We start from the raw sequence: 12,830 nt of genomic DNA, 5'->3' as shown, positions 1-12,830 counted from the left end.
TATTTCTGGAGAAGTTTGCTGTTGGTGTGTGTTTTATATAGGAAGCGCCCTTTCTGTAACAAATTTGTAGAAATTTGAAGAACTCTAAAATATTTTGAGCATTCGTTATAGGTATTTATATTTATTACTGTTACATTTAAGTACCTCACAGGGAAGCAGTGATGCTTGCTTAAAAAATTTCCTTGTTTGGAGCATATTTGACATAAACTGTTTTTAGAAACTTGAGTGTTTGGGGGGCAAAGAGATTTTATTTACAAATTAGATTTTATGAAAGCTAAATCCTATACAACCTCAAAGTATGAGCTCTACTGAGCAGAGATCTTTTGCTTAAATACTTTGTTCTAATATCTCTGTTCTTCCTGTATTATCTGAGATTGAAGGATCTGAATGCACTGAAGTACTTCAGATGGGATTGTTATGTGATAAGGATGTAGTGTACACAACAAATATGATGTAGGATGAGCACCCTTGTTCCAGACATGACAGGTTGTGCTACCTGTTCTCTTGAAACCAAATATTTGTATCACAAAAAGATTGTTTCTTTGAGATTCAGAATGTATTCAACACATGATGCTTATGGGATCCTGATGCCTTCTAAGGAGGACTGGGGTTCAGGTGTACAGTTTTATGACTTGATTCCAGGCACAAGCTATGCTGGATAATATGTAAACACCTTTTCATTCAGAAGCTTAGAGATTTTTTTCCCTTTCTTTGTGCAGTGCCCTTTCCATGGAAAGATAATTCCTCGGGATGACCTTGGGATTCCTGTTAATGCAGAGGACAGAGCCAGAGAAGAAAAGATGCGGTTTGAGAAGCAAGCAGCTCAGCCAGGTTTGTGTCTCCATAGCACCTAAAAACAATGTCAAAATATTAGATAGATGTGGGAGCTAAACATATTGTGCTTTTTTCAAAGATTATTTTACATATGCTTACATACACTGTATAAAATATTTACACTGTCTACAATGTATTTACATATTTATATTACGTTATTTACAGTATCTACAATATCTACAAGCTCAGTACACAGTTGGACATCAATTGAGAGATTATATGGAGGAAAACCTGATTCTTTTGTTAAGAAGGCACAGGTTAAGAGCCATAGAACTGGATCATATTTCTGTTTTGCTCCTAGCCCTGTTCCCTCATTTAAATTCCTGTTGATTTTAATTTGCAGATCATTTGCAATGATTCTTGCTTATCTCATAAGTATGGATGAATGTATACACAGAGTAAGGTTAACTTTTGCGTTTGTTCTTTATTTTCAGTAGTTCTCATAATGTTCCTAACACTTCTCAGGCAGACCAATTACTTTCTTTATCACAAGGAACGTGTATATTGAAGACAATTAAGCCTATTTCCTGGGAGATGCTTGACTGTGACTATTCCCACACCTGGCAAAATATGTTGTCTAACCTTGCTGGTCCCTAACAGTTGTAGTTTATGTGATGAAATTTTAATATTATTAGGACTACTCCAAATATTGGCAGAGTGTTTTTGTTGTCACAATGCAGTCACTTGTTTTTCTTGTATGTTCTCATTTGTATTTATGTATATTTTAGAAGGAGAATTCTTGTCCTTCATATGCTTTCTTTCTGTGCTGGGCTACAAAATAGTCTGACTTAGGGAAGCACTCACCTAGAACTCTGTTGGCATTTTATCTAGTTTGGTAGCAGACCTGGTATTTGGAATGGGCTTGAGGAAGGCAGCAAAAGAACCTGTGCTATTTAATTGTTTACTGTTTAATGCACAATATTCTGTTTGTTTTTAAACAATGGGGATGGACTACAAAGCTAATGATTTAGTCTGATCCTTGTATTCTGGCTACTGCGTTCAGGACGAATGCTGTGGAGTGAAGCCCTGTCATTCCCCAAGATTATTGTATCATTTTTAGGTGAGATAAAGCTCTGGACTGTTAGGTAAGCAATGCAGGCAGTGAAAAGGGCAGCAACCAATGAATACACAGGCAGAAGACTTCCAAGGAGACTAAGGGACGTTTTTTTTTCAGTGGTACAACTAAACCTCATTAGCAATAGACAGAAGGTAGATTTTCATAGATCCCCAAGAGGATATCAGGAAGGAAGCCAAAGGAAGTTGATGCACTACAAAGGAAGAAGGGAGGGAGGGATCTATCCAGCGAGACATAGTGTATAACTGGAGGGAACAGATTTGTTTTCAGAGGCTTTATTTACTCTGCCTTCCCGCAGCAGGTGTTAGTTTTGTCTGTTTAAAACTAGTCTAGGTGAGTATTCTGCATTCCAATTAAACTTACCCTTAGGCTTTATCATTTTAATACCTTGCAGTATGGTCCCTTAAGAAGAGAGTTGGTTATTTCTTTCTTAAGCTCAGGCTGACTTCTCACCAGTTTCATAGTTCTGTACATTCTGAGTGAGGCTTCTGAGTTTTTCACAAATCCTCTTCCGAGCCTAAAGAACAGTAATTGATCCGTTATCCAAAAAGGTCAGTGATGAATAAAGGTGCATTTAAACATACAATTGATCCAACCAGTTTCCTGTGGTACAGATTCAAGTGACTGTGCTTGGGCATTACCAGCGCCCCACGAAAGCAGCAGTCAGTGAACACCTTTCGGTGTCCGCATGGGTCAAGAAGTGCTGCGTTCACAGGCAGTTTCCATCCTTTTCCAAGTAGAGTGAAGTGCTCTAAGCTGGCGTCCAGCCAACAGTGGAAATGGAAATATAGGAAATGTTGAACAGTGGAGGCAGGCCAGGAGTGGGGATGTTGTGCTAAAAAGGAAAGTTCCCAACTCAGTTATGACGAACTAAAACCACCAAATTAAGCTACGAGGTGTTCTTGAGGGACTAGTTTCAAACTGGAAACTAATACTTTGGTATAAAAATCACTTGCACTGAAAAATATTGATTTTTTTATTTATTCTGTGAAATTGCCATTGCTCGAGGCTAGACATAATACTTATTTTTATTACAGTGTCAGCACGGTGTTGTTAGAGGCTTCTCACCTCTGGCCCACAAGGATGTGTGTGTTAGTCCCAAACCAGTGTTGACATTGCTGTGTTGCATTATTGAGTGCCGTTGTTAAGCTGAGATGTCACACAAAGGTCCATCCTGGCTGTCTGGGGAGATACTGAGCAGGCTACAGCACTTAATTTATTGGACAAAACCTTCAAGGTTCCTAAAGCCATATATACACCAGATGTCACTGAATACTTTTATCCGCTGCTTTTTGTTTCTTTCTTTTCTTCCTTTGCCTTGTATTTTTATATATATTTTATAATATTTTCATTAACCTTTTCAAAGGGTTTTTTGTTTGGTTGGTTTGCGCTTGTGGTTTGGGGAGTGGAGGGAGGGTTATTTTTTGTTGTTCCTTTTTTTTTAAGCTTAGACTTGAAGAAGGTGCTGCTGTGGAAAATGTACAAATAGAGAACCACAGTAAGTGCTTTGATCATATGATTGAAAACATCATTTGCTAATGATGACAGCTTGAAAAATGCCAAACATTAAAATTGGGAGATCAGTTGCATAATTAAATTCCACAAACATTCTTCCTACATCTTTTTCCTATTGGACAGTAGGTTAATTTCATCCTTACATGGTTGAAGAGGAAAACAATTATGTAAAAGTAACACAGTTCGTGTGATAAGGCCCTGTGTTTTGATAACACTGTCATTGATAGCATGAAGCATTTTTCAACTTAGTATATAAAATTTTGAATCCGAGCTAATGTCCACAAAATGGTGCTTTGGGCTCTTTGGTCCTGAAACAATGAATCATAAGGGATTAAGCTGACCTGCTAATCTGCACTGTTCATCCTTTTCCAATAGTTCGCACACAGGAGCAAATTAAGTGCCTATTTTTTGTGTCAACCCTGAAGAGTATCTGGTTTTTCAGCCCTTAGTGACTTGTTAACAAACAGGTATCAGGACAGGCTGGTGAAGGCAGGCCGCTGGCCAGTCAGATGTGAAATAGCATCTCTTTACTAACTACAGTATTGATTCCCGCCTACCCCTGCAAACTGTGTAATTTTCTTTTCCCTGCTGCTAAACTCAGTAACAATGTATGAAGAGCTTTAGGGGCCCATCAATGCTCAAAAAGGCTGCTCTTCCCTGGCATTCTATTGATTTTTCTCAAAGGCTTTTAAATTGCTCCTTCATTTTACTCAAATGCTCATTTCATCTCTACTGGATGCCGGCATTTTTTCGTTGTGTTTAAACAATTGCTCCATTCACTGGGTTCCTAAACTGTGACGCCTTCTTATTACTGGGAGATAAACTGTTTAGACAGTTTTCCTTAATCTTGGATTAATCGTTCCTGTATCTGAATTGTGCTGTTCTGTATTCCTTTACCTCAAAAAAAAAAAAAAGACACCAAAAGAACCCACCTCTTGAAGTCTTATGATCTATCAAGTATATGTGCTCTATTTTCTCCCTTCGTGCTTCTCCTGCTCAGCTCCTACATAGCTCCATTTTCCTCGTTTTTTTGTCCATGTAGGATTTTAATCTGTCCTTGCTTTCGTATATCATACTAGTAGGTTAGATCCAACCGTTCCTTGGGAAAATTGCTTTGGGATTCCTAAACACCGTGTTCTTAAGTGCCTCTGACCTTCCTGAAATGGTGTTACCGATATTTGTCGCGCTCACTGACCATCGTGGTGCAGAAGTGAAGTTGTATTGTCATTTAGCAATGCATATTCTCCTGTATCTGCATAGATGTTAAATAAGAGAAGAAGTTTGGCGTTACAGTTTCTGCAGGCAGCAAAGTCAGGCTGACGTACGTGAACCTGTATGACAAATGACTGGCAATTAGTGGTTATTAAAATGAGGAATTCTGACATTGACGCTGAATTTGGACAACATTACTCTCAAACCATATGCTCAAAATGTTTAAAATGTGGCACCATTTTCTTAAGTTTGCATAGGTCAATTTTTGTACTTGAAGATATCTGTCCTTTAGCTACATTTTTTACTTACTACTATTATTTTTCATTCTTCTTGTTCTGGTGTGCAAGACACAATGCTAATGATGAAAGATGACTGCTTCCTTGAAATTACAGTCTAAATCATTTATGCTTATTCCCATGGTGGCAACTGCGAACAGACTTCACTCGCAGTGGGTGGTTGGATTCTGAAGCATTGAGAATTTGATAAAACCGTAAAACAAGTTTGTGAAGAGAGAAATTCGCTTGTGCTATTGTCAAGAGAAAAAAAACTTGATTTAGATAATTAAGCTGATGAACTGTGGAATATTTTGAAAGATTTTTTTCAGATGTAAAATTGGGCTCATGGCAACAGGGTTATTTTGTCATATTCAAGAATGCTTTTAAAATATCAGATGAAGAAATGTTACAATATCATCACCCCACTCTAAAATTGACAAATTCCATATTTTTTTATTTTTGAGCTTATCCAGAATTTATTTCTGGATGTAAGTACCTCAGCTACTTTGTTGGCACTTTGCTCAGTTTCTAACTGATGATCACTGTGTTTATGTCATGCATGGATTAGCTTCCTTGAAATTTTGCTGCTGTGCTGCTGTAAAAACGTAAGCCTTTATACAGACCCGTTTTGTCTACAGCAGCTAATAGATACCAATCCCAGCCTGGCAGGGCTTTTTCATCAAGGTCTGTGGTTTTGGCTACCTGCCTTATCCTCCCTCCTTTTGTGTACGCAACTTACATCACACTGACCCTGCCTTTGCCTAGTGGTGGCAAGAACTGTTGTTACCTTAGGAGACTGCAAGTTCTACTTGGTTTTGAAGTTTCAAAGTGTGTGGTTTTTTTATTTTAAACAGAGTGGCGAGACCCAGAATTCATGAGAGAAGTTGAAGCAGCTACAGGAGTGGATCTCGGTTCCTCTAAAAATGATGGGAAAGGAGGGAAAAAGAAAGGGAAGAGGAAGAAATACCCAAATCTGACAGACCTGAAGCAGCAGGCCAACACTTCTCGTTCACGACTTGAGAAGAAAGTCTTCAATAAGTAAGATACTTAAGTTTTCTAAAGTCTGCTAAATTGTTGTTTCTCTTTGTTTCAGCAGTGTTTTCCCTTTCTATATTAACATGCACTTAGCAAACAGCTTCCTTGGCCAATGGCAGAACACAAATGCCTTTCATGTCTCTGGAGGGCAGAGACTAGCAGGTACTGATGACCGTGGTTATTTCTTAGAAGTTGATTTGCAGCTAATTCAGAAAAAAATCCTATTTTTTTTAAACCTGTAGTTGCTGTAGTGGCTTCTTTGGATGATCATATGTTAACCAGATGAATGCTACTGTGTGTATGCAAAAAATACTGGATCTGATGAGAAGATGAAGCATTCAGAGTGACAACTTGTGGCACCAAACATACACTGTAGTAGTGTTGATAAAGTGAAATTGAAGTGTTTTTTTTTTTTTTACCTTTTGAAAGCCCACAGTAGGCTGGCCTGAGCAGTACTTTAACAAAAGCATCTGTCAAAAAGCATCTGTCAAAAACCCTCAGCATTTTGGCATGTACCAGTAGCTTGGCAGTTGCCCTCAAGCCTCTGGTGTATGTTCAGAGACCTTCCCAAACTTTTTACTGCCACCTGGGCTTCTTTGCTCCTGTGTATTTTTTCTCACTCCTGTATATGCTAAACTTGTAGCCAGGTGTGATGCACCACTTTCCAATATACACAGCGATTCTTTTTATGTATTACTCAGACACTGCCATTGCATTTTCTTCTTTACTGAGAATGCATTGAATGTGTTCAGAAAAATATTTGGATCCTTGTATTATGCTTCTTGTTCACTTAACCTTTGCCATCCGCTGTTAATATCAGGGAGTGGAACCTGCTGCACATCTCTTTTCAGTGGAAGAGTTTGGAGATGAATACTCCCTGTACCAGAGACATGCAGACATGGTGTCGTTCTCAGGATGGTGCTGTTCCTATATTTCTCCCTTTCCTCCTAGCACATGTGCAAAGAGTAGCTCCAGGCCTACATTTAGCCAGAGAGCAAACTATTTGGGTTGCAAAGCAGCAACCCTCAGAAGCGTTAAGATCCTAAAATAATCAATAACTTCCACATATTGAAGTCTAAACATGAATGCACCCAAGATCATTTATGCACCCTTACCTTTAAAAAATGTAACCAATAGGTAGTTATTTGTAAGAAAGCTTGGCTTCTCTGAGATAACAGTTTAATGAATTGATTATTCGGGTCACTGACTGAACATTCTCACAATTTCACCTCGATAGTCCCACAACTTTCTAGCTCGAGGTAAACAGTTCTGAAACTCCAGGTTGTTGTTTGTTAGTAATGTGGTTCTGATGAAGCAAGAATATTACAGAAAAGTAAAGTATCACAGGGTTGCTTCTGCAAACATGGCACCAAAGTGGTTTGCAGCGTACCTGCCTCTCTCACAGTAGGCTTGTGAATGTGATGTTTAAGTTCCAGAAGTTGTCAGCCAGCTCTCTACCCCAAAACCTACAGTGGTACAAGATGTGAACTTAGTGCTAAAATGCCTCATGCCACTGCTATTTGGGAACTATTAGTTTATGCAGGTAGCTTGAGTAACTGCAGTAAATATGGGCATTGTAGAAACCTGTTCACTTATTTTTATGACTCTACAGATGAAATTACTTTTTTTCTTCTTTCTGAAACAGAATTTACTTCTAGAAAATATTCTCATGCCATCCTGATGGACACTCACTGGCATTTAGACACTTCAGACAAAGGGCTGTCTGTAACTTATGTAGACATATATGAGAACTTTAAAGCAAAAAACCTAGCTCAGATGCAAGTGGGATTTTACAATCTCCCAGGCTGAATGGATGTTAGAACATATGTAGCACTGTATGTCCGCTCTGTTATGTCATTTCTTATATCTAGCCTTGGTTAGGTGTGGCTGCAACGAATTTGTCCAAGCATGCTCTGGTCTTTATCCTACAAGAAGCAGCTACAACTATTTAAAGAGTTTCACATGTTAAAAAAGTAGTATTTAAAGCCAAGTAAGCAGTGGAAAGTTGTCAAATCAAAAAAAGGTTAAAATCATTAAGTTATTCCCTAAGCATACTAGATGAGTTGAACAACATCTAAGACAATATTTGTTTAAAATCTATTTTCCCTTTTACTGATGTAATGGTTACAATAAAGCCAAATCCATGTTGCTTTTTATTACAAAATAACATGTTTTCTGTTAAATTCTCAAGTTACTCAATACTAGCTAAGGTCAAAAAAGCATACAATTATAAGAAGAAATTCATATCATGTTAAACAAAATAAATTGAAAAAGTTGGTTTTGGTTTACTATGCTTTGTGCTAATGATTTTGAGTGTGTGTTAGTGCCAGGCATAGGGAATCAAACCTGTCATGTTTTAATAGGTTTCATGCTTTGCAGCACTAAACAAGATGATAACCTTGGCTCCTTATAACAACCCCAAATTACTTGAAATGTATAGGTGATAAACCCAGGCTCTGGTCTGCCAATACAGTTAAGTGAAATTGCACAGAGATCATCAAAGTGGGATCTCATTTCATTTACAGTATCGCACAATCCAGTGGTGCTAATGTAAAACCTACATGACATGAAAGTGTCAAGGCCACTCAGCACTGCTAAAGGCTCACTTTTCTCCTACCAATTAGGCAATGTTTGAAGTGCAAAACCATGACCACATTTTCTTTACTCTGGTAACTTTATTGGCAGAATTTTGCTAAAAAAGCCCACTTCCAAGGTGTTTTTTTCAGAATGCTGTCTTTGATTACAGTTGCTGCTGAGAAAATCTTTAATCCCACCATTTAGAAGCATTATTGAGAAGTATCCTCTGTCTAAAGATGTTTCAAAATTGCTTTTAAAGTGAAGTCATTAAAAGGAGCAGTTAGCTATAACAGAAATCAACTTGCCTTTCAGAGGTAACCATAGGAGCAGAGCTAGAAGAGTGTCAGGCCTGATCCTGAAAAAGGCTAGTGCACAGTACCTGGTAGATGCTTTTTCCTCATTTTACCTGAAACCCTGTAGCATCCTCAGAAGTGGCAGAGAAAGGTAGACTGTGACAACACAGAGCCTAACAGCACTAGACTTGAAACCATCCCCTTGGTGCGAGAGGACTTGCAGACTGCATTTCTGGTACAGAAGCGAACAGGGACACATCTGTGAGTGCCACGTTCTTAAGTTGGACACAGCCCCTCAGATCAAGCCCTTAGCTGCTATACTTCCCAGACTGGCAGAACATCCAGGCCTTTACAGAGTGTTGGGAAATGACTTTTCAAAAAGCAGCACCGGGGTGACATTTTAACATACCTGCAACTATCAGCCTCAGATGTTTGATCTTTCCTGCTAGGAGCTTCCAAAGTAACTGAAAAAAATGGAACTCTGGAGTTCAGTGAAGAAAATACCTTGGGCATCCTGCACTCATCACTTTCCATAAGTTTTTGTAGGGACAGATACAATAGGACATACTCTTGATTGTTGCTGCTGCATTTCTTCTGCTTTCCTGCACCTCTGAAACTGTGAACTCCTTCTGCTTTTCCAATTGAAGGACACCATTTAGCTATTCTGCAACACTGATTTATTTCTCTGCATACAGAGGTATGACAGTCTCTGCTGTTTTCCTAAGCTAGTGTTGTGCTCATGGATTAAGCAGTTGCTGCTCAGCAATGGGGATGCTGATGGTGTAAGTAAAAGAGAGCCTTACTCTGCATATGACTGATGAAACTGGTTTTTTAGGAACCTCTGGAAGGGAAGTTGCTAAATGAGTCATACTTGAACATCAACTCTTTGCCATATAAAAACATTCTAAATTTTGCAGGTGGTATTTGGTAAGGGTTTCTGAGTGTTAGCGAGGCTCTTTAAAATCCTGTTAGGTGCTTTTAGTCACTTTTTTCATCACAGAGTGGTTATTTGCTTCTGAAAAAATTAAACTTATGTGTGACTGTCAAAAATAATGCTAGGAGGGTGGAATGCACAGCTATTAAACTGAAAGACTTTAATTTGTTTACTCATGTTAATAAAATCATTGCCGAATTAAACTATTTGTATTGCTGCAGCTAATTTGATTAACAAGACAAATTTGTTCAGCCTCATCAGTGCAGTGTTCAGAAGCCTGATAGCGATTAATCATAGTTCATTTTCCCCCAACATTCATAAACAGTCTGAGATTGCCTAGAATCAGCATAACTGTTTTTATACTTTGTTTCTCTTTCAGAGGTGCTGTGAAACGGGTGGTGAAAGCAATGAATCAAATGGACCAAAGAAAGCATGAGAAGTTTGCCAACCAGTTTAACTATGCACTGAATTAAATTGTAATAAAACAAAGGGCAAGAAGACTAACAAGACTGCAACTGCTCAAAACCTTTAGCACAGGCCTTCATCTTTAAACTAAAATATGGTGCTGTATGTATTTTTACTGGGGTTATTTTTAAATTATTTTCAACTTCTAATATATTTTATAAAGAACATGAATTTTTGGCAAAGATATGGTGGTATATCATTGCGTTTAACAAGTTGATAATTATTTGAAATGTACATGAAATAGAACTTATTTTATGATTTGTACATACTCTGAATAAAATGGTCAGGTTTTTTTTTTGCCTTCTTAAGGGACTCACGTAATTGATACCTTGTTTGTCAGCATGTGTATTGTAATTTGTCTCGACTTTCATACCTTCAGAAAGATACCTTAGCAACAATATCAATTAGATTTTTTTAAATCAGAGTTGGCAATTCATGGAGTACTTGCTCAGCCTACTATTCTAGAAAGAGTACCACATCAAGCAGCCCTCTAGCCCCTGCAGTACCTTTGAAGGCCTCTTGCATACATATGAAAAAAAGATGCCATTCAATTGATGGCTTCTGATAACAAATGGAATCAAGTTTGATTCCAGCAGGTCCAGGAGCTAATTCAAATTCATTAACTGTGGCACCAGCATAGAAGCTGAACTGTTGAAGTTAGTCCTGGTCTACCTCTTGTCTTCCCAAGATACTCTCCCAGTATCTTTTGGAACTGAATCTAGAAAGCACTTATGAAAAGTTGTGGAGATACGGGGAATGTGCTGGGGTTTAAGTGATACCAAAAAATAATAAAGCTGCAGTACAAAGTGAAAATAGGAAGTTTTAAAAAATTACTTGGGTGGCTTACTGCACAAGTGAACTGCTTGGCTTGTATCAGCATTCAACCCCAAGAGTGCATCTAAGGACCTAAATAAACACAACCATCTAGACTCCTCTGACTCCAGAGGTTTAACACACATTGAAATCAAGCAACTGGATCTGATGTGACTTACTGGCTGAGTACTTAGTCAGATCTCTCACACCTGCTTTACTGGCTCTAGTCATGCCTAAAGTAGAGTGAAACAAACATTGACCAGTTGTGCTCTTGGTGGGTCTCATACAGCTTTCATGGGTGAAGAAAATCAAGAATATCAAGGAGGGTAGTGTGTGTGAAATTCAATTTTAAAGTTAACTTCCAGTAAAACACAAAATACAAATTAGAATGGATTCTCTACAGCACTGGCTTAGTCGCTCACCTATTTGAGGTATTTCCTCATGCATCAAGAGTCTCTAAGAATTAAAATCCTCAGTGTAGCTTCTGACCACCTCAGACAAAACAATTTACAGCTCTGCCAAATACCTCTTGATTTGAGCAAGTACTGCTGAGAAAACAATGTGTACTCTTGATAATTTATCTTGCAGGTCTTTACAGTTTGGAAGATATTTTCCTCTCCAATACATACTTAGAAATACACTCCTGAACTACAACAAATAATAAATAGCTAGCAGCTGTTTAAGCAGGAATTTCAAAGGTACTTACTGCACTGGGAATCAGAGCCACATCTACTAGCTGTCTAGCTAACTTGGCAATGAAGGCTGCAGGTGAGAGTGTAGACAGCAACAAACCATGTTCATCACCAGGTCAGTTGAATCAACTGCTGAATTGATTTTATTTGTTAGCAAAAATAAACAAAAAAGCAACACAAGGCAAAGCTGACACACTTGAGTACAGTATAGATCATTGGATGCTGATACTACAGAACAGTCCAAATGAATCTGGAAATGAATATTCATGAGAGCCACAACAACAGTTATACACTGTTGATATTTTTGAGCCTGCACAGCCTGAAGGTGTTAATTTGTAAGATATGTTTTAGCTCCTCCCTGTAAAAAGAAAGAGGAATTTGTATGGTGCAGTGACACTTATCCCTTCTTTGCTGTGGGCATGAGGTGTCAGCACTATAAAGCTTCCAGCAAACAGGTGTACTTCACTGCACCTCAGATTTTCCCATTTTGGGTTTTTAGTTTAAAAAAAATAACAAGATTGGAAAAGGAAATTATAGAAATCTGAGAGAAAGTAGTATGCTTAAGTAATTATGATGCTACTCAGAGTCACATCAGTTCTAGAATTATCATACTCAGAGTCTTATCAGTTCTGTAGTTATCAACTGAAACTTCTTACCTGGACCCAAGTATCGAAGGCAACAGTTAAACCTGATCCTATTAGGTCAGCTGTATATTTCGTCACTTCCCACCTTCCTTAATTAAGGCACACACATACACATACATTTTTGTAGATTGCCTCATGCAAAAAGGCAATTTGCAGAATTAAGGTTTCCCAGCAGCAGACTTGAGCCAGCTAACTGTAGCTCTGATAGAAAAAAAATCTTAGAACAGCATCTATCACCAATTATCCTCTACACCTTCATTAAGAAGAAATCCTTTCAAGTTTAAAAGGAATGAATCCTCCTTTTAGAGGTATCAGACCTCTTTGTGCATCACAACAACTCAGAAATTTCAGGTTTCATGATTCTGAGCTCAACACCTTTTCAAACATCTTAGTTAACTGTCTGTGACTTTTCTACTGGAAACCTCCCTATTCCTGTCCTATAAGTGCTCTGTAAGTGCTGGGGGGG

General features: G+C 38.2%; 1 protein-coding gene across 2 annotated transcripts in view; it reads left to right on the top strand.

Moving 5' to 3' along the window:
• UVSSA (UV stimulated scaffold protein A) overlaps positions 1-10,523 on the top strand; it is a 52,532-nt gene extending 42,009 nt beyond the window's left edge. For both annotated transcript variants that reach the window (XM_083836282.1, XM_083836281.1), the window contains exons 11-13: positions 720-831; positions 5,766-5,949; positions 10,130-10,523. In XM_083836282.1, coding sequence (XP_083692408.1) covers positions 720-831; positions 5,766-5,949; positions 10,130-10,223 — 390 coding nt within the window. In that variant the 3' untranslated portion in view covers positions 10,224-10,523. The remainder of the gene's footprint in view (positions 1-719; positions 832-5,765; positions 5,950-10,129) is intronic.
• The last annotated feature ends 2,307 nt before the right edge of the window (positions 10,524-12,830 follow it).

The sequence above is a fragment of the Anser anser genome (assembly GCF_964211835.1).
Source record: "Anser anser genome assembly, chromosome: 4".
Taxonomy (NCBI): domain Eukaryota; kingdom Metazoa; phylum Chordata; class Aves; order Anseriformes; family Anatidae; genus Anser; species Anser anser.
The sequence above is the reverse complement of the archived record's forward strand: the minus strand, read 5'-3'. Positions and strand labels throughout refer to the sequence as shown.